The sequence below is a fragment of the Ictidomys tridecemlineatus genome, chromosome 1 (genome assembly GCF_052094955.1).
Source record: "Ictidomys tridecemlineatus isolate mIctTri1 chromosome 1, mIctTri1.hap1, whole genome shotgun sequence".
Classification (NCBI taxonomy): Eukaryota; Metazoa; Chordata; class Mammalia; order Rodentia; family Sciuridae; genus Ictidomys; species Ictidomys tridecemlineatus.
Window position 1 is genome coordinate 146,780,628 of NC_135477.1, and position 26,303 is coordinate 146,806,930.

A 26,303-nucleotide genomic window follows, 5' to 3' on the forward strand; every position below is an offset into this window, starting at 1 on the left:
AACCAGACAGACGCATCAAGGAAATAAAACTGCAAACCAATATACCTGATGAACATAGATGCAAAAATTCTCAATAAAATTCTGGCAAGTTGTATAAAAAAACATATTTAAAAGATAGTGCACCACAATCAAGTGGGGTTCATCCCAGGGATGCAGTGTTGGTTCAACATATGGAAATCCATAAACATAATTCACCATATTAATAGACTTAAAAACAAGAATCATATGATCATCTCAATCGATGCAGAAAAAGCATTTGACAAAATACAGCACAGCTTCATATTCAAAACATAAGAAAAACTAGGGATAGTAGAAACATGCCTCAACATTGTAAAAGTTATGTATGCTAAACATACATATGTATGCTAAACCCAAGGCCAGCATCATTCTAAATGGAGAATTGAAAGCATTCCCTCTACAAACTGGATGAAAACAAGGATGCCACCTTATCACCACTTCTTAAAACTAGCCAGAGCAATTGACACACAAAAGAAATTAAAGGGATACAAATAGGTAAAGAAAAACTCAAAACTATCACTATTTGCTGATGACATGATTCTATATCTAGAAGATCCAAAAATTCCATCAGAAAACTCCTAGAACTAATATATGAATTCAGCAAAGTAGCAGGATATAAAATCAACAACCATAAATCAAATGCATTCCTATACATCAGCAATGAATTCACTGAAAGAGAAATTAGGAAAACTGCTCCATCCACAATAGCCTCATAAAAAGAAAATAAAATACCTGGGAATCAATCTAACAAAAGAGATGAAAGACCTCTACAGTGAAAACTACAGAACACCAAAGAAAGAAATTAAAGAAAACCTCCAAAGAAAGAAATTGAAGAAAACCTCAAAAGATCTCCCACGCTCCCGGATAGGCGGAATTAATATTGTCAAAATGGCCATACTACCAAAAGCATTATACAGATTTAATGCAATCCTATTAAAATCCCAATGACATTTCTCATAGGAATAGAAAAAGCAATCATAGAATTTATTTGGAAAAATGAGACCCAGAATAGCTAAAGCAATCCTTAGCAAGAAAAGTGAAGCAGGAGGCATCCCAATACCAGACCTTAAACTATACTACAGAGCTATAGTAACAAAATTGGCATGGTATTGGCACCAAAATAGACTTATAGACCAATGGTACAGAATGGAAGAAACAGAGACAAACCCAATAAATACTGTTATCTCATACTAGACAAGGATATCAAAAACATTCACTGGAGAAAAGATAGCCTACTTAAATGTTGCTGGCAAAACTGGAAATCCATATGTAGCAAAATGAAATTAAACCTCTCTCTCTCACCCTGCACAAAGATCAACTCAAAGTCAATCAAAGACTTAGGCATTAGAACAGAGGAGAGAGAGAGAGAGAGAGAGAGAGAGAGAGAGAGAGAGAGAGAGAGACACCCTGGGCCTAACAGAAGAAAAAATAGGCCCAAATCTTTACCACGTTGGCCTAGGACCTTCTTAACAAGACTCCTAAAGCGCAAGAAGTAAAATCAAGAATTAATAAATGGGTTCGATTCAAATTAAAAAGTTTCTTCTCAGCAAGGAATCAATTAATAAGGTGAAGAGAGAGCCTACAGATTGGGAGAAAATCTTTACCACATGCACCTCCAACAAAGCGTTAATCTCTCGGATATATAAAGAACCCAAAAAACTTAACACCAAAAAACCAAATAACCCAATCAGTAAATGGGCTAAGGAACTGTACAGACACTTCATAGAAGAAGAAATACAATTGATCAACAAATATATGAAAAAGTGTTCAACATCTTTAGCAATTAGAGAAATGCAAATCAAAACTACTCTAAGATTTCAACTCACTCCAGCCAGAATGGCAGTAATCAAGAATACAGGTAACAATAAATGTTGGCAAGGATGTGGTGAAAAAGGTACACTCAAACGTTGCTGCTGGAACTGAAAATTGGTGCAGTCATTTTGGAAAGCAGCGTGGAGATTCCTCAGAAACCTGGGAAGGGAACCGCCATTTGACCCAGCTATCCCACTCCTTGGTTTATACCCAAAGGACTTAAAATCAGCCTACTACAGTAATGCAGCCACATCAATGGTTATAGCAGCTCAATTCACAATAGCTAGACTATGGAACCAAACTAGGTGTCCCTAGATGAATGGTTAGACAGATGAATGGATAAAGAAAATGTGGTATATATACTCAATGGAATTTACTCAAATTTAAAGAAAAGTGAAATTATGGTATTTGCCAGTAAATGGTTGGAGTTGGAGAAAATCATGCTAAGCGAAATAAGCCAATCCCACAAAACCAAAGACAGAATGTTTTCTCTAATATGCAGATGCTAATTCACAAAAAGGCAGGGGCACTAGGGAAGAATAGCGTTACCTTAGATAAGGTAGAGGGAAGTGATGGGAGGGGAAAGGAGAGGATGTGGGGATAGGAAAGATAGCAGAATGAAACAGGCATTATTACTTTATGTATATATGTGACTACATGACCAATATGATTCTGCAACATGTACACTCAGAAAAGTAAGAAATTATATCCTATCTATGTATGATATATCAAAGTGCATAAATGCATTCTACTGTCATGTATTACTAATTTTAAAACAAATTTAAAAATTTTAAATCCCCCAAAATAAAAAAATAAACTGATGGATAGTTCTCAAGGGATGTTCTGAAAACTGTGTTGCAAGATTGAACCATTTAACAAAGAGTAATTCCACTTTTAGAAATCAGATGTTCAGCTGAGCGCAGTTGCAGTTGTGTAGGGTCACAGTGCCCTATGGGCTCAGTGGTGCATGCCTGTAATCCCAGAGGCTTTGGAGGCAGAGGAGGAAGACAGTTCAAAGCCAGCCTCAGTAACTTAGGGAGGCCCTAAGCAACTTAGTGAGACCCTGTCTCTAGAAAAAAATATAAAAAGGGCTGGGGATGTTGCTCAGTGGTTAAACACCCCTGAGTTCAACCCCTGGTACCAAAAAAAGAAAAAAAGAAAGAAAAAACAGGTGTTCTCATAGGAAAAATAATCCAATGTGCTATATTCTGTAAGGATGAGCAAAAATCATGAAGTGACATTTTAGATAGTCTAACTTCACTTAACTCCTAGCAGTATGTCCTGTATATGCTTATTGAGATGAGTGACACGGTTCATTTTGGCTTTCCTCTCCCACCATGGCCTTGAACCACATTTGTTTCAAGTTGACTTTTTACATGTTGGATTTTGTAATAAGAAATATTTAAAAATACTGAAAATTATGGAGGATATGATGAATACTTACATGCCATAATTGAGATTGAAGAGATGTTAACATTATATTTGCCTGTAATTTTTAATGCGTTATAAATGCCTGTTGAGCCCATTTTCCTTTTCTTAAACCCCATTCCCTCTCTCCCTCACCACTTTGCAGAAGTCATTTATCCTTCCTGACCTTGTTTTTATTGCTTGCTTGTGTGCAGATCCACATTCGATGTACAGTGTTGTTTTGTATGTTTTTAGATAGATGCTGTCATTCAAGTCATTCTTCAGTTTGAGGATTTTACTCACTACACTTTTGGAGATTTATGATGATATATTTCTTTCAAAAACTCCATTCTGTTGTATTTCACTGCCCAATGCTACCTCAATTTTTAGATATATTCTCTATTGATAGGTATCTGGATTAGGTACTTACCACCCCTGTTCCTCCATTTCCTTGCTTGGAAAATGTAGATATTATTGGTGCCAACCTCATAGCTCAGGCTGTGGTCCATAATAAACATCAAAAATATATGAGCTATTATTATCATCAGTATGATTTGTCATGTTATTATTAAGCTGTTTCTAATTCTTTGCTGTTACAGATATTATGCATCTCTCCTCTATCTTTGTGTAAGTTGCTTCAGCACATGTAACCAAAAGTTGCATTGCTGGCTAAAGGCTATTTTTTTTTGTTGGAGATTATATATATATATATATATATATATATATGTAGATAGAAACAATACCTTTATTTTATTTATTTTTTGTGGTGCTAAGGATTGAACCCAGTGCCTCACACATTCTAGGAGAGTGCTCTATCACTGAGCCACAACCCCAGTCCTAAAGGGTATTTTAACTCTACTTTTTTATATGTTGCCAAAGTCCTCTCTAAGAGGTGGTTCCCACTTTTCTTCTACCAACACCTCATGCAAACCTCTGCCTCCTTGCCAGCACTTGGTTAGTGAGGCTACCATTTTTGTCAATCCCATAGGTATTAAAATGATATCTGAATTTTTAAATTTGCATTTTCCTTATTTTTAGCAAGGATGAGAATCTTTTCATGTCTTTACTGATCATTCTAGTTTTCTTTTCTCTTAAGTTGACTGTTCTCATCATTTGTTTTTATAATGACTTGTTATCTTTCCTTATTGCATTGTAGAAATTCTTTATAAGTCTAAATATTAATCTTTTGTCTGTCGTATCTCAGATTACATTAATGACCTATTTTGTTTTGTTTTTTTATTAAAGTAATTCATGTGCAAGGTTAAAAAAATGTTATATAATGGTATAGTAGTTTATGAAAAACACAAGTCTACTATCCTCTTTCTGTGCCAACTTCCATACCCCAGAGGCAGTTTTTGTTTTTTGCCATTTGAGCTTCTGGTTTTCCTGATTCTTTCTTTCACAGCACTGAAGAATATGCTTATATCTCTGAATCTGTATTTACCGACTTTAAACAATATGCCTTTATTCCACAGTGTGAAAGGGAAGGATAGCTCTGCTCTTTTCAATTCCATTTCTCGTTGTCACTGTCCAGCACAGGGGTTGACTGTGAACCCTGGAGCTTCCCCAGCTCACTACCTCCTCAGCAGCTCCCTCAATGCATTTTCTAAACATGGATTTGTAGCCCCTGTGTCATCCATCAACATGTTCCCATCGCTTTTATACCTTTTTGAAATTATTGAAATCTCTTAACGTTCAAAATCTCTTCTAACTATGGGTTCTTTTAACTATGGGTTCATGTGTTTATTTACTTCTTTGACTTGTACTTTATTTGACTAAGTAGTAACAATGAAAGGCAAATGGATTTGCTCCAGACAGCAACTGTAGGTAGAAATTATCAACTGTAGCTCAGAAATCTGTTTTCTTTCTTTCTTTCTTTTTTTAAAGAGAGAGTGAGAGAGAGGGGGGGGGAGAGAGAGAATTTTTTTTTAATATTTATTTTTTATTTCCGGCGGACACAACATCTTTGTTTGTATGTGGTGCTGAGGATTGAACCCGGCCGCACGCATGCCAGGTGAGCGCGCTACCGCTTGAGCCACATCCCCAGCCCCAGAAACCTGTTTTCTGATAATATATTTCTTATTTAAAAAATCTGAATATTTATGGAACTGAAATTATAGTCTTCTAAATAAGATTTTTATGTGACTCAAATTAAACAGGGGCCAAATAAGCTTTTAGACATGAGCTTTTTGGAATGTCTTTTTTGGAGGTGGGACCCAACTGGAAGAAATTGTTTTTTCAGGAGAATCTATTTTGGGTCTTTTAACTATGGGTTCATGTGTTAGATCCAAGGGTCTCAGTTAAGAATTTTGAACAGAAGCATATAACAAAATTAATAAACATAATAATTGCCTTCGCTTATTCTTCATTCCAACTGGGTTTGGGATTTACTGTCATCGTGGGAAAGAATAGTGGTGTTCTCGTCCCCTGCACCTGAGAGACCAAAGCCCATCTTTTCTATTATAGTTCCCTGATGTAAGGCTGTGAATTTCCTTGAATGATAAATAGCTTCATTGAATTTTCACTTCCTACTCATTTTCTTTGTAAGTTAGAGGAAGAATAATAATCAAGAGGAAAAAATAAGATTTTTATATACAGAAAGTAATAATGTGCATTGAAAAACGCGCAGTTTTGAGCTGGAAGCATCCGTCTACAGCCGCACTTCAGTTCTACCACCTGGTGATTGATGCTCTCTACAGAACTAAACACTGTCTTACCCACTGAGCCAGGGCCTCTGCTATAACCTGGAGCCTATTCCTTTCTCACACCATCGTAGTGTACTCTAAAGATAGGACATATATGTATGAATATGAAGAAGCTTAAAACATCTTTTAGAGTACTTGTAATAGTGATGATTTAGAGGCAGAAATGTTCACCAAAATTTTAGGACATTCACCAATATATTCACTGTGACTATTACTGGGTAGAGCAATGAAATGTAATTTATATTGTCTCCTTTTTGCTTTTCAACATTTTCTACATTGAGTGCTTATTTTCTGATGTGTAGTCATGTACTGTGTTATGTTTGGATCTTCTTGGTTCCTGTGCAGCAGTGTTCAGAGGTGGGGCTTTGGGGAAGTGACTGGATCATGAATGTTAGGGTTTGGATATGAGGTGTTCTCCAAAAGCTCCTGTGTTAATGCAGGAATGTTCAAAGGTAAAACGATTGGATTGTGAGAGCTGTAACCTAATCAGTCCATTCTAGTTTGAATCGACTGACTTGGTGATATCTGTAGGCAGGTGAGGAGTGTCTGAAGAAGGTGAGTCACCAGGGCATTCCCTATAGCCCCTTCCCCTATCCTCTCTCCTACCCTACTTTGCCCTTCCTTCCCCCTCCCCTCTTCTTCTCTTCTTCTTCTTCTCTCTCTCTCTCTCCTCCCCCCTCTCTCTCACTCTCTGTCTCTCTCTGTTTCCTGGATGCCATGAATGGAACAACATTCCTCCACCACACCTTTGCACTGTGATGTACTGCCTCACCCTGGGCCCAGAGAAATGGGGTTGGCACACCATGAATTAAACCTATAAACTATGGCGCTGGGAAAACTGGAAATCCATATGTACTAAAATGAAATTTAACTCCTATTTCCTACCCTGCACAAAACTCAGAAACCTTCACCTATTAAAGAAAATGTAAGCCCAACACTCCAACATGTTGGCTTAGGAACTGACTTCCTTAACAGATTCCTAAAGCACAAGAAGTAAAATAAAAAATCAGTAAATGGGATGGTGTCAAATAAAAAAAAAAACAAAACAAAACAAAAAAAAAACTTCTTCACAGCAAAGGAAACAATCAAGAGCTTGAAGAAAGAGCCTATAGAATGCAAAAAAAAAACAACAACAACTTTGCCACCCACACCTCAAATAGGACATTAATTTCCAGCATAAATAAGGAACTCAAAAAGCTTAACACCAAGAAAACAAATAACCCAATCAGTAAATGGGCAAGGGAACTAAACAGACACTTCTCAAAAGAAGAAATACAAATGGTGAATAAATATACTAAAAAATGTTTAACACCTCTAGCAATTAGAGTAATATCAATTAAAGTACATTGATATTTCACCTCATTCCAGTCAGAATGACAGTTATCGAGAATACAAGTAACAATAAATGTTGGTGAGAATGTGGGGTGTCAGCAGCTAGCTGGGCTGGCGACCTGAGCTGGATTCACAAGAGCTGGCTACATCAATAACTGAGAAAACAGTGAAAGAATCACACAACACACAGAAATTCCTTTTGCTTGCAGGAATCAGGAAGGGCTCTCCATCTTAAGGGTCTGTGGAAAGAAAGAGAGCATGCCTGAAACCATCCTATTTATCCTATTTACATTCAAGAAAGTTCAATCCAAATAAGGCAAGGGATTAGGTTTCAGGGGGTTGCTTGGTGATGTCTTGCAGTCAGCAGATTGACTGACATCTTGGAAAGCCACACCAATCTCAGGTGCTGTATGGGATCAAAGGCAGAGCAAGTGAAAAGGACACATATGTCACACAGTCCAGTCAGAGAAGCAATGTCATTCCGGTCCCCTCATGTGCTCAAATGTCATAGCTCACACACACAGCCCATGGTTAGCTTTTGACAGTGGGGAAAATGGTACACTCACACATTGTTTGTGATACTGAAAATTAGTGCAATCACGCTGGAAAGCAGTATGGAGATTCCTCAGAAAATTAGGAAAGGTACTACCATTTGACCCAGTTATACCACTCCTTGGTATATATCCAAAGGAGTTAAAATCAGCACACTATAGTAACTTAACCACATTAATGTTTATTAGCAGCACAATTCATAATAGCTAAGCTATGTAAACAACCTAGATGCACATCAAAGAAATTGTGATACAGGGCTAGGGTATAGCTCAGTTGGTACAGTGCTTGCTTCACATGCACAAGGCCCTGGGTTCAATCCCCTGTACCACCAAAGGAAAAAAAAAGAAATTGATATATATTATATATCGCTCACATACACACACACACACACACACACATACACACACACACACGTGTGTGCAATATTACTTAGCCATAAAGAAGAATGACATTATGACATTCACAGGTAAATGAATGGAGCTAAAGACTATCGTGCTAAGTGAAATTAGCCACTCCAAAAAAAACTAAGGTCGAATGTTCTCTGTAATATGTGGATGCTAACCTATAACAATCAGGGAGTGGGCAGGGAATAAAAGTTCAATGGATTAGACATAGGGGAATGAAGGGAAGGGAAGGGGGGATAGGAATAGGAAAGGCAGTGGAATGAATCTGACATAACTTTCCTGTGTACCTATATGAATATACCACAGTGAATCTCACCTTTATGTACATCCACAAGGGGTCTATATTAGAATCAGATATACTCCATATTTGTATAAATATGTCAAAATAGACTCTACCATCATATATAACTAAAAAGAACAAATAACAATTTTAAAATAAATAAACCTCTGAACCATGAGCCAAATAAGCTTTTCCTTCTCTCAGTGGTTCTTGGTTTCAGAAGCACAAAGCTGACTAAGACAGTTGATTGATTGATTGGAGTTTGTACCCAATTGGGCTATTAGGAGCTAGGGCCCTGTTGGAGGAAGTAGGACACCAGGTCATGTCTTTGAGGGATACATCTTGTCCCCAATCTCTTCACTCTCTGGCTCTCTATCAACTTCCTGGCTGCAAGAAGTTGAGAAGCTTTGCTTTTCTACACTCTCCCACTATGATCCCACCCCAGGCCAAAGCAATGGAGCTGGCTGATCTTGGACTGAAAGTCCTGAAACTGTGAGCCAAAATAAATCTTTTTTCCTTTAAGTTTTGATTTTCTCAGGCATTTTTTCACAGTGACAGAAATCTGACTTAACACACTGCATGATGACATTTCAGTCAACAATGGGCTACATATATAGATGATGGTCCCATGAGCATGTATCACTTAGTGAAGCTGTCTCCATTGGTGTGAATCCACTGTATGATGTTTATGCAATGATGAAATCACCTAGTGACACATTTCCCACAATGTGTCCCTCTCTCTAAGGGGAATATGCATGCAGTACACAAAAAGCTTTTGTTTTGGAGGCAGGTGCCTCATGTGATGATGTTCTTGCTACTGCAATAACTCCCCGCAGTACTATTTAGTTTGACAATCCCAGCTTATTGCTCTTTCTCTGAGAAACTTTTCTCTCCCAGGGCAGAGAAGCCATCATGCTGCTCTGTTACTCCAGCTACAGGACCACTGGTGTTCTTTTTTCAGTGGTGGGGTTTTGGTTTTGTTTGGATGGTTCCATGGACCATTCATACTTTCTGAGCATTCTGTGTGCTGAATTCTAAGAAAATACAACAAGGTATATATGCAACAATATTAAAGCGGAGATCCCCTTCAAGAAAGAGTTTATTTTTAAATTCTGAGAGTTCATGAATCAACCCATTGAAACAAATATGTTGAAGGACTTCTTGTGTGCAAAATGACGTGCCGGGTGCGGCACAAGTCTCAAGAGATATTCATATAGGACCAATCCTTGCTTCCAGGAGCCCATGGTAGGTTGAAAAGATAAGGCTTAATTAAATGTGCAAAGATAATTTTTCTAAATTTTTTTTTGTAGTTGTAGATGAACAGTATAACTTTATTTTATTTTATTTGTATGTGGGGCTGAGGATGGAACCCAGTGCCTCACATGTTCTAGGCAGGTGCTCTGCCACTGAGCTACAGCCCCAGCCGTGCAAAGATAAATTTTTTAAAAGAGAGAGAAATGAGAGTTTAGTACAACTATCCACAAGTTGTCACAAAGATATACATGCACCCCAAAGTGTTATCAGAAGAAAGAGACCACTGTGGTCCCCAGAGGACTACCAGGCTGCATGGAGCTGGACGCACTGGAGCTGAAAGTGGAGGTCACAGGTATCTTAAAGTCTAGAAAGCCTAGAATGTGGCTATTTCTGCCACAATCCATTAGTCAAAGCACATCTCAAGGACAACTCAGGTTCAAAGGCAGGAAAAGAGCCTCCACCTATTGATAAGAGAAGGGATGGTAAAGAAATATTGCAAAGGGGTGTGGTCACAGGTCACAAGGGTTATAATTCATTGAACCCAGGGTTCTTTTGGCCCTGAGCTACATCCCCAGTCCTTTTTCTTTTTGTATTTTGAGACAAGTTCTCACTAAGTTGCTGAAGCTGTCCTGGGACTTGTGATCCTCCTATCTCAGCCTCCAGACTTGCCACGATTACATACATCCACTACCATTCTCAGCACTGAGGGCCATTTTTACCAGCCTAACATGCTGGTTGTGATCCAAGCTCTCTAAATTTACTTCTTTTTGGAGCGAGGTGGGGGTGGGGTTTGGGGTACCAGGTATTGAACCCAGGAGCATTTAACCACTGAGTCACATCTCCAGGCCTTTTTATTTTATTATTTTGAGACAGGCTCTTGCTAAATTGCTTAGGGCCTGGCTAAATTGCTGAGACTGGCTTAGAATTTGCGATTCTCCTGCTTCATCCTCCCAAACCACTGGGATTACAGGTGTGTGTTACTGCACCTGGCTCTAGCCTTATTTCTTCTTCTTCTTTTTTTAATCATAACAAAAGAAGCAACATATATTTAGTACTATTATTGTCATACAGTCTAGTATACCACATCTCTATTAATCCTTATGGAAATACTCTGAGGTGCATCCTGTTTTTAAACCCTTTTACCAATAAGATTTGCTAACACAGATTTGGAAAGGTTGAGCAACTTCCTCAATGTCACTTCATCACCAGTAAATGTTGTCATTAGCCTGCCTATGTGGATTATCTGGCTCAAAAGCACAAGTCACAACACTTTTAATTCAACTTTCACATGTTGACAGTCCCAGAAATTCCTATTTTTTTGTAAGTGTCTGGCTTTTTCAAAATTTATATACTTATTTATTCTAATTAGGTATAAATGACAGCAGAATGTGTTTTGATTCTTTGTACACAATTGCAACACAACTTTTCATTTCTCTGGTTGTACAGGATGTAGAGTCCTACCACATGTACCAGGATAATGATTTCCATCGAATTCCACCATCTGAGACTTACTTCTTGATATCAAGGAGGGATTTTGGAAATTTTTTTCTCTCGTGTAACATTTTTTTCCATAATGTTGATAACAAAATATAACTTAATATTTTCATTCATAATTAACATAGAAAAATAACATTTATATGAATGAATAGACTTTCTGGTTTACATAGAATTATTAACTGATGACCTGTAATGATTAAGCTGCTAATATTAGTGCTTTCCCTCATTGTGTTCACATGTTAAAATTTAGGTATCATTGACATTCAGAGCCCTGGGCTGTAGAATGGGAGAGCAAGTGCTTTGGAATGAGACTGGCATGGTTTAGATTCCTGGCTTTGCCACATATTATTTCTATGATTCTTTCAGCCTTTGTATCTTAATGTGTGAAATGGGATAATAGTACTTCCCCCGCAGACTTGTTTGTTGTTATTGTTTGTTTCTCTATTCTGAGAGAATTTCAGTTTAATTTAGTTTTTAAAAACTAGTACTAGCCAGGTACAGTGGCACACCCCTTATAATCCCAGGGACTCAGGAGACAGAGGCAGGAGGATCACAAGTTCAAAGCCAACCTCAGCAACTTAGTGAGGCCCTAAGCAACTCAGCAAGACCCTGTCTCAAAATAAAATATAAAAAGGGATGGGGATGCAGCTCAGTGGTTAAGTGTCCCTGGGTTCAATTTCCAGTACCAAAACCAAAACAAAAAACTGCTACTACTATTCATAGATTACAATCTGATGCATTGCACTATGCTGATATTTAATGTATTTTTAATGTATTAGCATAGTGCAATGTACTTTGGTTTTTGATCTTTCATATCAGCCTCTCATTGACCACATTTTTTACCAAATGACGCATTGTTACATATTCTACTTTGAGTTGGCATTTCTAGAACACAAATCCTCTTTCTGAGCTGCTTTTTTTTTTTATAGAATGGGGGTTTTCAAGCCTGGACAGAATGGGTTTCTCCCAGGGGAACCCAATGTAGTAAGTGGGCCCCAGGAAGAGAGGAAGGAGGTCTGTGTGGGCAGGACAGAGTGTCCTGCTTGATGAGGTTTTCACTTCAGATGTTTTATCCCCCTGAGAAATTCATGCTTCATCACAAAAGCCTTAATCATGAAACTGGGACACTGTAAAAGATCTATGATCAATAATTATAAAATAGTCATAGTGATGACTACTATTTATTGACTCGATATGTGCCAAGTCCTATGTCAAGTGCTTTACATGCATTATCTCATTTATCTTGAGAACAGCCCTATGGGATAGGTACTATTATTATCCACATTTTTAAAAACCTAAAGTGACATGTCAATTTATGAAAGTATTATATTACTATTACTACTACTACAGAACGTTATAAAATACAGACAGGCAAACTAAGAACATGAAAAATGTCATATTCTTATCATTAGAGATTACTGACATCTTATTATTTGACTGTTTGAAATGTAGAAAACATTTTTTTTACTTCTGACCAAGTTTCATTTTTTTTTTTCTTTTTTTTTTTTTTTTATTGATTGTTCAAAACATTACAGAGCTCAAGACATATCATCTTTCATACATTCGACTCAATTGGGTTTTGAACTCCCAAGTTTCATTTTTTAAAATTGTTGTTTAAAAATGTTAAAAAGAAATTCTTTTTGCATTTTATGTGTGTGTGTGTCTGTGTGTGTGTGTGTGCGCGCTACCAGGGATTGAACCCAGAGGCACTGTACCACTAAGCTACATACCCACCTCTTTTTATTTATTTTTGTATTTTGTATTTTGAGACAGGATCTTTCTAAGTTGACTGGGCTGGTCTCAAACTTGAGATCCTCCTGCTTCAGCCTCCTGAGCTGCTAGTATTACAGGAGTATGCGTGCCCAGTATAGATTCTTATTTTAGAAAACATGATCTGCACCTTATACCCAAAGACAAATCTGTACACTTTCCTTCTGTTTTCATTTCTTCATTAGTAATTAAAACTACCCCTAAATCTCACATGAATCCAGCTGAATATCAGGCAGATTGTACATAGGAGAGGATAAAAACAGATAAGTATATGAAAACATTTTTTTAAATTACCTTATTTTGGTGTATCAATTAGTTATTGCTGAGGAATAATCACAAAATCTCAGCTGAATAATTAGCCTTGATAGGTATGAATTTATCCTTGAGCACACATCTTGTGGGTAGCTGGAGTAGGCTCTTAGGCTCTGAGTCTGCAGGTTGGCCAGGGTGGCTTATTTTGTAATTCAAGGTAGAGAAGTTATAATTACCATGGTGTGTTCTTCTCAAATCAATGGCAGAAGTAGAAGGGAGCAAGCCCAACTGTACAGATGTAAGTCCATTGACATCCCAGGGGACAAACCAGTTCAATGTCAAGCCTGAAGTTAAGGGATGGGGAAGGACACACCTGCCATGAGTTTGTCCTGGCCTCTAAGGTTAAAGCAAAGATATAGATGTACAACATTTGTAGACAAATGGAAAATTCCAATTAATATAAATTCTATACTCACTTCCATGTACATATTTATTCATCTACCCATCCATCTTTTTACAAATATATATGTACATATGAGAAATATGTTTATATTAGAAGGAAAAAAAATGTAACTGTGTATTAAAATTCTTTATGGGAACATAAAAATGGGATGTCATATGGAAGCAGAGTGATCAGCTAAAACGTTAGGGTCATAGACCTAGCATAAATTAAGAAGGTTTTAGAGACTTGAACTTATGGGAAAACACAATAAAGAGTAAGTATTGTAGGAGAGAGATACCATCAACCCCTATATCAGTCAGATTTCCATTGCTGTGACTAAATGCCTGCAAAAATAACTTAAAGGGAAGAAAGGTTTATTTGGCTTATGGTTTTAGTTCATGGTCACTTGGTTCCATTTTGGAGGGCCTGTGGTGAGACAGAACGTCATGGAGGAATGTGTGCTGGAGCAAAGCTACTCAGCTCATGACAGCCAGGAAACAGAGAGAGATATGGGAAGGAGCCAAAATCCCAGTATCCCTTTCAAGGGCCCACCTTCAATAACCCAACTTCCTGGGCTGGGGATGTGGCTCAAGCGGTAGCGCGCGTGCCTGGCATGCGTGCGGCCCTGGTTCGATCCTCAGCACCACATACAAACAAAGATGTTGTGTCCGCCGAAAACTAAAAAATAAATATTAAAAAAGAAAAATAAAATAACCCAACTTCCTCCCACTTGGCATCACCTCTTATAGTTTCTGCCACTTCAGAAAACCACCACAGACTGGAGAGTGAGGCTTTTACACCCAAGCCTTTGGGAGGCATTTAAGATGAAAACCATAATAACCCCTACTCTTCAGTTCTTATGTGGGCTCTCTGGCTAGATCTGGGAGCCTGTGCAAAAACTCAATAACAAAAGAAAATCATGAAAGTTTTATTAATTTTACACGTATGAGGGAATCTTCCCAAGAAAGTGCCAAGAGGTGGTCTTATTTTTCATGGCTAGTTTTCAGACATCAAATCTGGGTCATGTTCTCAAGATGACTGAACGTTGGTGGTCTGTTGTGATGAGCATAATTTGTTAGCTTTATTAAGCTTTGTTTGTGACCATGCATGAGTGTCTAATGTCTCTTTCAATTCTTAAATCCTATAATTCTTTGACCTTTATTGAGATTTATAGTTGAAGCAGTATGAACAAAATGTTGCCCAAAGGAGTTTAGGTGGAGAGAAAAGAACAAGACTTAAATGTCAGGGATCAAACTGATGTCCTCCAAATTAGAAGTCCTGGTCGGCATGGTGGTGGCGTTCTTATTATTCCATTTTTTACTTTTTTTTCCCCTTTATATGAGACCCTGTAAACTGGTTACACTTTTCTAGTCCAGCCCAAAACCCCACCAACTCCACACATTTGCCTTAGATCCACCCACTACACATATTTATATTACATTTGGTCCTGGAAGATATCTGGGGTTTGGCTACTGCTCTGTAGTCCAGGCTTATCCATCGCTGCTCGGAAGGTAGAAAATACTCATAGAATAACAGGAAACACCAGAGGTAGGTGAGCACTGAATCATAAAAATGAAGATTGAGTAATATCTTAAAGAAAAACTAAAATTATCTGTGGTCCAAAAAGCTGAGAATTGAGCCTATTTAAAATCTCTGTTGTTCTTTTACAACTTGAGGAGATTTTGGACTCTGCCAAGAGTTTAAACAATGTTTTTTCTATGTCCTGAAACTCTATCCTGTGGAGAGATCAGAGTGCTGCACTCTACAGGTGTAAAGAAAAAAATTCTAAGCTCTTCAATTTCAAAAGAAATAGACAGCGTGGAGACAGGAAGAGAACAAAGGATTAAAGTTGCCTCACCCTGCCAAATAACAATGGAGTTTTTGTCTAAAATAACTCAGACGAAACAGATTCTTTTGGGTATACTACCACTTTTCTGGAAGCATTGAGAAAGTTGAAAATAGGTCTACTGTGTGCAAATATATTTAAGAATTACTCCTTTCTTTTTTTTTTTTTTTCATTGACCACTTTCTGCAGCTCCAAAGTCTCTCCTGACACACTTTCTTCTCTTCAATCCCCTCTGCAGAAATGACTTGCTGATGGTCTGTCGCCAGTTGAATATGGAAGAGTCCGTGGCGGAGATCATGAACCAACTGGGTGCAGATGAAAATGGCAAGATCTCCTTTCAGGACTTTACACGGTGTCGCATGCAGCTCGTTCGAGAAATTAGGAAGGAAGAAGTAGACCTTTCTGTGAAATCAGACAATTCCTGTACAAAGAAGAAGCTGAGGGATAGAATTGCTTCCTGGCCCACAAGCAGTGACAACAGTTTGGGTAGGTACAACCAGGTGGCATGTGACAGTGACCTGTCAGCCCTGCTCTGTGATCCCTGTAATGAGAGTGATCTCCCCAGCCTCCTGCCCACTGCTTCTGGACTGTCCTCCTGGCCACACTTTCCCGGGGCAAATACTAGACATCTCCCCAGTTCTACCCAATGGTAGAACTTTGTGGATTTATTTCAGTTCTCCCATTTTTCTGGGTGTAATAATGCATTCAAGTAGCTATGGAAAAGATGGAGGAATGGGTAGGAAAAGTGGCAACTACATCAGCACATCTTAGGAATTATTGGGGGACTTTCTCACCACTTAGTGCAAAGGTTTTTAAAGGTCATTTTTTAAAATTTAATGTTAAACACTTTTTTTCTCTATAGACCCTTTTCCTGTTCAGAGATATTACTGTGTCTTTCTGGTACAAGATAAGCAATTGGAGAGAGAGTCCTAATATTGTTGATAATTATTGAGACTGGCAGACAGGAACATGAGTTATCCTGCACGTATTTTTGGGGTACTCAACTATGTGTATTTTTTATGATGTTTGAAATTTTACATCATAAGAAGAAAAGAGGCATCTTAAAGAATAGCCTGAACAAAGGAACAGAAATGTCCCCTTGAAAATGTCTCTTGGATCTTCTTTTCTGTTTAACTATAATTTCTGGTTCTTTCATTTACTGTCAACATGATACAAGGTAAATTACCTGACCTCTCTGTCTCAGTTTTCTTGGGTATAGAATGTGGGCAATTATTGTCATCTGGAGGAATAGAGGATTTAATATACATATGCAGATCTGGTGACAATAAGGTAAAGCTCCGATTAGTTGTTTTAATATATAGACTATATACTACATAAACTACTATTATGTATATACTAATTAGCACAAATAATTATGTATATACACACGTACACGCACACACCCTGAGCACGCTCTTAACAGTGGAATCATTTGGAGAATTATTACTCAGTAACTGAAACAATAAAAATGTCCTGCTACCTTAATGGATTCCACTTTGGCAGTCTATAAGATGACTGGTAATGCATGTGCTCCCAGAATATGAAGAAATATTGAACTTTGAAATAACTTTTATTTTGTTGAGTATTGAAGTAATATATGTTCATTATAGAAAAACAAGGGGGAAAGGCAAGGAGAAGAAAATTTGGAAATCCTCTTTAACCTCACCTTCCAGAAATAATAACTGCAGCTTACATTTGTCACGTTTGCTACTGGGGTCTCTCTGGCACGATCTCTCACTCCCACTCTTGTCTCTTCTCTCTGTGAGTATATGATTTTTTAAAATAGTTTCTTTTTCTTTTTATCTCTTTCTTTTCCTTCTTTATTTATTTGTTTTTCCTGGGGTTTTCTTTTTGTTTTGATTTGGGGGGGTTTTTTGGTGCTGAGATTGAACCCAGGGCTTCTTGTGTGCTAAGCATGAGCTCTACCACTGAGCTAAAGCTCTAGTCCTGTTCTTTTCTTGTTTTTTATAACTAATTTCTTCTGTATGGTTTTGCCTCTTGCAAAACCGTTGCATTTTCTTCATGCTTTTATATAATATGAAAGCATGATTCGTAATGGTTGCATGACATAAAATGGATACTTCATAAATAATTATTACATAAGGAATGAGTGGAATTCTTTCTGCCTAGCTGTATTTTCTAATTTTTTTGCCAAGAATGTGAATTGCTTATATAAATACATAAGCATACACACATATATGTTTACAAGTTAGATAAACTGTGGAATATCCCAATAATTGAATACTATACAATCATTAAAATAATGTCTAAATGTGTATCAAATCTGAATATGGAAGAAATACTTTTGTGGGAAAAACTATACTGTTTAAATGTCAAAATGCATTTTTATACATAGTATATATTTATATGTGTTCTGTAAGGAATCAACTAAATGCTGAAATCATCTACCTGATTTGACCATCTCTTGAGATTGACCCAACCAGAGAAATGATTGAAAAAAAATCCTCTTTCCTCTTTTTATATACCCTGATTCACTAGGGAAAGAAGAAGTAACAAGCCAGGCATGGTGGTACATGCCTGTAATTCCAGCCAGTTGGGAGTCTGAGGCAGGAGGATCACAGTTTCAAAGCCAGTCTCAGCAATTTAGTGAGGCCCTAAAGAACTCAGTGAGATGCTGTTTATAAATTAAATATAAAAAAGAGCTGGAGATATGGCTCAGTGGTTAAGTGCCCCTATGTTCAATCCCTGGTATAAATACAAAAAAAAGAAAGCAAGTAAATAAGAAGAGTAACAGAAGAGGTGAATCATAACACATGTCATGAACTGAAGGAATGCAGACAGCTATGAAACCTCTGACCAGTGTCTTGGTAGGTAAGGCTGCAGAGTCTGGTTGTTTCCATGTGAATCTTGCTCCTGTCACTTTCTGCCAACATGACACTAGGAAAATTACTTGACCTCTGTCTTTCAGTTTCCTCAAGGGTAGAATAGGGATAATTATTGTTAATAATAACTAATATATATGTGAGCACATAAAATAATGCCTGGTAGAGAGTGAACACTAAAAACATGTGTATTCGTTCATTTTGCATTACTATCATGAAATACCCCAGATTGGGTAGCTTTATAAAGAAAAGAGATTTATTTAGCTCACAGTTCTGGAGGTAAAGGTCTTCTTGCTGGCAAATTCCTTTTCATGCACCAGAATTCAATCATCAGAACTCCACCTTAATGACCTTATGTAATCTTAATCACCTTCCAAAAGCTCACCTCTAAACATTATAGATTAAGTTTTTACCCTCTTTGTACCACACAGCAGGGATTAAATTTCAACACATGAAGCCTTAGGGGACACTCAAACCATATCCAAAGCATAGCAACACTTAAAACTAATGTTGTTATTATTCTTACGTCCCAGGTTTTAAGTCCTACAGTTTGTCACCATTACAACCCATTTATTGGAAAATAACCTCCTATTCAGTTTTAAAGTGAACAAGTACATTCTTAAGTTGACAATAATTAAACAGAGATGTATGTGTTCATTTATCCTTCTCTTTTCTGTTGTTAACATTTCTGACTCTAGATAAATTCCAGTAACTTCCATTTTGGGGTGGGTGGAAGCCCTCTCATGGCTCCATGCCTCCTTAACTACTGACCCACTTCTCACCTCCTTTTGTTTTGTTTTTTTTTTTTTTTTTTTGGTACCAGAGATTGAACCCAGGGGCACTTATCCACTGAGCCACATCCCCAGCCCTTTTCATACTTATTTTAAGACAGGGTCACATTAATTTACTTAGGACTTCCCTAAATTGCTGAGGCTCACAATCCTCCTACCTCAGCCTCCCGAGTTGCTGGGATTACTGGTGTGTACCACAGCACCTGTCTCTCATCTCCTCTTGACAGAAAAACTTTTTGAAGAGCTTGCCTACATTGAAGCGTCATCAGTTCTGACCTCTCCTTCTTCCTTCAACCCACCTCTACCATCTTCAGTCCTCACCATGGATTCTGCTCTTGGCTACATTCATGTTGCTCAATCCAATGGTTCCTTTTCTGGCCACATCTAGATCTTTGGCATTTGACCCAGCAAACCACTCCCTCATTCTAGCTGCATTTTTATTCTCTCCAATTCCTGATGCCACATTCTCTTGGGATTCTGTTGACTATTGTAGCTTCTCTTTCTCAGCCTCCCCCCACCCTTTCCTTATATTATCACAAATTTTGTGATGACCTGGAGTTATGTTATCTCAGTAAAAGATTTCATATAACTCATTGGGATGATACTTAGGTATGTGTATGTGTATCCTCTTGCCCTTTCCTATGTGCTCCAGAATCAGTTAAAATTGACACATTTTCCTGGATGTCTTATAGACCTCCCAACCTCAATACAATAAAAAAAGAACTCAATTCCCTCCCCTTCTCTTCCTCCCAGGCCCATTCCTTACTGAGATAGCACTGTCTTGGATATATCTGCAGCCAGGATTATTGTTCTCGACCAGTCTGATCAAGCTGGCCAGTCCCATAGTCTCGTTTGCCAAAGTGTATCTAGAATCTGTCCAGCTCTTTTTCTCTCTTACTGTCACCTTTGTCCAAATTGCCATCATAACTTGTTTTCCTACTAAAATAACATGTAATTGGTTAATTCCTCCCTTGATCCCAACATTTCATCCTCTACCCTGCAGTCAGAGTAATTTGTGTGTGTGTGTGTGTGTGTGTGTGTGTGTGTGTGTGTGTGTGTGAGATACTGGGGATTGAACCCAGGGCCTTGTGCAAGTGAGGCAAGCACTCTACCAACTGAGCTATATTTTCAGCCCCAGAGTAATTTTTTAAAGTTATAAAAACATGCTTAGGCCAGGCACAGTGGCACGTGCCTGTATTCCTAGTGATTAGGAGGCTGAGGCAGGAGAATCACAAGTTCAAAGCCAGCCTCAGCAACTTAGCGAGGCTTTAAGCAATTTAGCAAGAACCTGTCACAAAATAAAACATAAACAAACAAAGAAGCAAGCAAAAAAGGCTGAAGATTTGGCTCAGTGGTTCAGTGCTCCTGGATTCAATCCGTGGTACAAAAACAAAAAACATGGTTAGGTCATTGCCATGATTAAAATGCTATGAATTCTATATCATCTTAAAATATAGTCCACAACTGTAGGCTGATTCATAAATACTCTCTAAGTTGATCTCATAATGGATCCCCTGACTTACTCTGTATTCCAGCCACACTGGCCTTCCTACTATTCCTCTACTTTAGCAAATTCAGCCAGCTCCTAACCTTTGCCCAGATTCGTTTCTTGGGCCTACTCCCATCTTCTTTGCAACCTTCTTATTGAATGGCTGGTTTTTTCCTGTTATGCAGATTTCAGCTTAATTGTACTGTCTTCAGGAAGAAGGTCCCAAACTAAGTAACCTCTTTTTATGCACTCTTCACATGCCTTCATTGCTGTGTACCACTTATCCTCATCTAACATTAGACTATTTCCCTACTTGAACACTTACTTGTCTATCTCCCCCAGTACAATAAAAGTTTCATCAGAGTTCCAGGCATGGTGGCGCACACCTCTAATCCCAGTGACTCAGAGGCTGAGGCAGGAGGATCACAACTTTGAGGCCAGCCTGGCAACTTAGTGAAACCCTGTCTCAAAATAAAATTTTAAAAGCTGGGGTGTAGCTTAGTAGTAAAGTATTTGACTAGCAAACAGGAGGCCCTGGGTTCAACATGCAGTACTGCTAAAAAAAAAAAAAGTTTCCTCCAGAGTACTGATGACCTTGACTGACTTGTTTACTGCAACACGTGAGAGATGCTCAATGCATTTCTGGAATGAATGAGTAATTGAGCAATGCCACTGTTTATGTGTTCTTTTAGGGATATACAGAAGTTCAAGGTACATTTTCAGACACTGAGGAACTTATATCTTAATTAATATATATTCATGACAAATTAAATAATGTTAAGGTTAGTTTTTTTGTTTGTTTTATGGAATTAGAGATCTAATCCTTGCTAAACACATACCCTACACTAAGGCACACCCTCCCCACCCCAGCAACAGGGTTTAAATTACAGTTAACAAAATACGAGGAGCCAATGATAGGTACAGAAAATACAGGGCAAAATGAGATCTGAGAAATACTGTGAACATAAGTTGCAAGAAAGGGCTGGGATTTGACCTGTGGTTACAAAATGGAGGGAAGCAGAAAGAATGTTGGACTGTCATGAGAAAAGTGTAGGAAAAACTTAAACTTAACGGTTAACTGTCAGAAAAACTTTATCGTCAGCCCTGACATTTCCCAGCACATCCACAGCAGGGAGTCGAGTTGGCAGAAAAAGAAGACCTGTCAAAACATTCCAACACGCACAACTTGGAAGAGGAATTTCAATAGATTCATTGATCCCAAGTGTTTTCCACAGAACAGTCATTTCAAGGGATGGTCATAAATATTATGTAAAGAAAAAATTCCTTTGTCAAATAATTTGCAAACTTTGAGTTAAAGTAGATTAATAGTTTTCTTTACTGCAAAATACCTCAGAGCCTTTAATATGGCACTGCTTCTTGCGAAACTCTAGGAGAATAATAAAATATATATCATTTCCCAAACTTAATTGACCATCAACTTTTACTTAGAAAGCTTCTCTTAGGCCTTACATTGTCTGCTCAAATATACTCTGGGGGAAAACGAAGGTACCTGAATGACTAGGTCCTAATAGGTTTTTATATCCACTTTAGATAACAGTAACATTTCTAAATCTTTCTGTGTATATCAGACATCAATTATATAATGCAATAGTTATAGCAATAACAATGAAATAGTTAAAAATTACTAATATGTACTACATACAAGATGATTTGCTAGGCACTTATGTCATGTGCTTAAAAGACAAATACCATCTTCACTACTGAGTTGCCACGGGACTTACATGCTGAGCATGGGTTTTCTTATATCTAAAATCAGAGTAATAATATGTACATTGTGGCTTAGTTGAAAAAATTTAGTGAGATATTACTTGTAAAACTCCCATACAGTGCCTATTCACAGTAGGCTTTCAACAAGTAATGGTTATTATAACAATCCTTATCCCTCTAATTCTTTAGAATAGCATCATCTCATATAGAGGAGGAAACTGAGGCTCTTAGCCACAGAGCTTAGGGCAATCAAGGGGTGGAAAACACTAAGGTCCCCTGTCAAAAAAGATAATTCTTTGAGTCCCCAGCAACTTTAATTTAGAAAACTTTGTTTTGATGACCAACATTGCAAACTAAAAAGAACACTACCATCCAGAGTCCACTCTCAGAAATGACAGACACATGGTCCCCAGGGTCTTGAGGGGAGATCTGAGGGCAATTCCTGTTAGTTTAGCCCTTTGTCTTCCCAAGAAAAGCGACACCTTTATTATACCAAACAGTTGTGAAGTTTTCTGTATGCTGCCTGATACAGAATACAGAAAGCAAACCATCTAAGTTCCTTATAACCATTTGGGAACTTCATTTTGAAAATTGTGCTTTTCTTTGTGATTAGGAAAGACTCTGGGGTATAAAAGAAAAAAATCCCAGCCTTAGATAGTTCCATATGTTAGCGATTCCAACAAAGTTTTTATTTGAACACGCCCTTTTACATAAACAGGGTATTTTAAAAATTATTATTTTTTAAATTTTGACCAAGTTGTAAGCATACATTCCACGCACTTGTGTCAAGTGTGGATGATGTGAGGGAAGTAGTGCGTCAGGGTGAGGACCAGGGGAAAAACTCCAGATTGCCTGGGAAGAGCCAATGCAGCCTGTCAACTACCCAAAGGAGCTGGTCCCCTGTCTGTGCTCTGCTGAGCTTTGGGACACTTGTTTTTCTTAACCTTGGTCAGGTTTCAGAGAGCCCAAGAACTTATTTGAAGCAAATCACCATGAATTTAAAACATCATTTTAGAGAGCAGACATTGGAAAGTACTAATTAGTCCAACTAAATTTAATGTATGCTTAGATTAGAACACAAGGCACTGTTCCCTATCATCTGGATCTTCAAAGACTCTTCTGGCCTTTCCGTGAAGTAGACTACTGCCTTATGGGTCAGCCTGATGGCTAATCCTCAAGAAATACATAAAATATTGAAGTCTCTTGGGAAAGCCAACAGCAAAAAAAGTTTTTCCTAAGAGGAACTTGAAGTAAAAAGTCAGACCGGGCTGGGGTTGTGGCTCAGTGGCAGAGTGCTTGCCCGAACATGGGAGACACTGGGTTCGATCCTCAGCACCACATAAAAATGAATAAATACACACACACGCAAATCGTGTCCATATATAACTAAAATATATTTTTTAAAAAAGTCAGACCAAAGAATACATGGTTTAGGCATAAAGAACTCCAAACTTCATAAGGTGAGGGAGAAAATATAGAAAATATCCTGATTCCTTGGAAGATGTTTAAAAACAAATAATCAAGACCCTGAATGTGAGTTTGACATCTGAAAAAAAAGGACCACAATTATTTCAGATACATAATTTAATCTTAACATATCCCAATTTTCCAGAAAGAGTGTAACTTTTAGCATTCATTCTAGGTTTTTTTCCCATGTGTGTAAATATTTTCCTAAATATTCAGAACAGGCTAAACTGAGACAAGAAGGCATTTTTCAGTCCAGCTGGATCAGCCCTGGTTAAGTTTTGGCTGAGGAATTAGAAAAATCAGCCAGGTGCAGTGGTGCACGTCTGTAATCTCAGCAATTTGGGAGCCTGAAAGCAAGAGAATTTCAAGTTCAAGGCCAGTCTGGACAACTTAGCCAGATTCTGTCTCCAAAAAAAAAAAGGTGGGGGGGGCGGGTATAATGAGTATAGCTTAGTAGTAGAGAACTTGCCTAACATGCTTGGAACCCTAAATTCAATCTCTAGTGCTGCCAAAAAATAAATAAATAAAAAATAAGAGAAAGTATCAAAAATGTTTTAGTCCCCAGTGGGCTCTGAATCAAAAGTGGTTTAAGTCCCCAGTGAGCTCTACATAAGCAATTAATTAACACAGAGCCTTTTAAATAAAATCGCTCATGAGAGTAATTCATTATTTAAAACAAACAAACAAAAACACAATACCTCCCAGCTAGCCTAAAACCAGAAGTTTTCAGTCCCAGTTGAAGGTTTCAAAAAGTTTTAAGGGTTATCATTGTTTTGTTTTACGTACTGTGAGCCCTATGTCATAGGTGCAAAATATGGGTTTTTAAAATTATTTATTCTACTCCTTTATTTGGGAATTAGAATAGATTTTGAAGTCTTTTACTAATGGGTTCACCTTTCTTTTCTTGAGTTGCACACTAAGAACACTGTCAAGCTACTGTATTTAGATTGTCATTTGGATTTTATTTGGGTAGACTTGACCTGTTCTTTGACTAACAAGCCCATTTGAATCCTTATTTTTTAATTATGTCTTTCCTGACCCTATTGATTTTTCTGTTCACACTTCTCAGAGTGGCACTACCAGGTCCAGGTCTAGGTTTTCCCTTACCCTCTAAATTTCCATAGTTTCTTCCCAGCTGTTCTTTCTGCCTGCAAGCTGCTCATTTCAGTTGGTGCTATGACTTCCTAATACCTTTAATATATATGCATGGTACAGTGCACTGATTCTTTTTTTCCTCCTCCCACCCCCAACCAGGAATAAAACCTAGAGCTTAACATATGCTAGACAAGGAGAGTACCACTGAGCTATATCCCCAGCCTTGATTCTCTTTTATCTACGTAATAATCTGCTATCTCACCTCTGAACCTTTTGAATGCCAAAACTCCTTACTATTTAATGAACTCATCCTACTTTATCCAATTTTATTTCCCATTACTTCCCCACATGAACCCTTAACTTCGATGATGATGATGATGATCTTTTAACTATCCCTATACACATACCCCCAAACTCACTTAAGTTTTAATCCATACTATATTAGTTAGAGCTTTTTTTGTGACAAATAGCCAATGGTCAATTCTACTATTTCAAAGGCAAAAAAAAAAAAATAGAGTAAAGAAGGAGAGGAGGGAGAGAGAAAGACAATCTGAGTGCTTTGGAGACGTCTAGGCAGTTAGACTCAACATGGCTAATTCTAGTTTCAACTGCCACTCGTCTTCCTCCTCCACCATGTCTCAGCCCTTTACTTCAGAATTGTCTTTATTTTTAGGCTCCTTATTGTGGCTTCCAATAGCCCCTGGCTCATTCTACTGTGTAACCTCAGAAAAAGGACTGATTTTCTCTTCAAAGGAGCAATACAAAAGCCCTGGAAATTGGACTCACTAGCTCTTCCTGGGCCATCTACTTATCCTAATGAGCCACTCTTTCCAGAAGAGTACAGTGGTCTGATTGACTGGATCACAGCATCAATCTGTAAAATTAGGAAAAGGTGGTGGTGTATTTATCCACTTCATATGGACTGAGAGTTGAGGCAAGGGGCCTGAGAATTAAGGTGCTGTTACTGCAAGACATAGGAATGGATGCTGGGCAGGCAAAAAAACAGATGTCCACAATATGTCCTGTAAGGAAATCGTACCTGGCTTATTTTCTTTGTATATGTTCACTCACAGTGCTCAAAAGGTTTTAAATTATGCTACATTATACTGATATGTATATATATGTACTTAGCAACTAGAAGATTGATGTGCATCTTGTCACACAACCAAATTACAGTTTTTCTTTAAATAAACTGGTAGACACTTTGTTTTTTTATATTTTTGTTATACGGTATGCATACATATCATTGTCATTATTAATCATATTATAATTATCCACTTGTATATTCATCTCCTCTATTAGATTATGCATTCTGGGCA

General features: G+C 37.8%; 1 protein-coding gene across 1 annotated transcript in view; it reads left to right on the forward strand.

Annotated features, from left to right (window-relative positions):
• Window positions 1–26,303, forward strand: part of Mcc (MCC regulator of Wnt signaling pathway) — a 450,812-nt gene that overhangs the window by 86,022 nt on the left and 338,487 nt on the right. Inside the window, exon 2 of the mRNA XM_040272372.2 lies at window positions 15,810–16,057. Coding sequence (XP_040128306.1) covers window positions 15,810–16,057 — 248 coding nt within the window. The remainder of the gene's footprint in view (window positions 1–15,809; window positions 16,058–26,303) is intronic.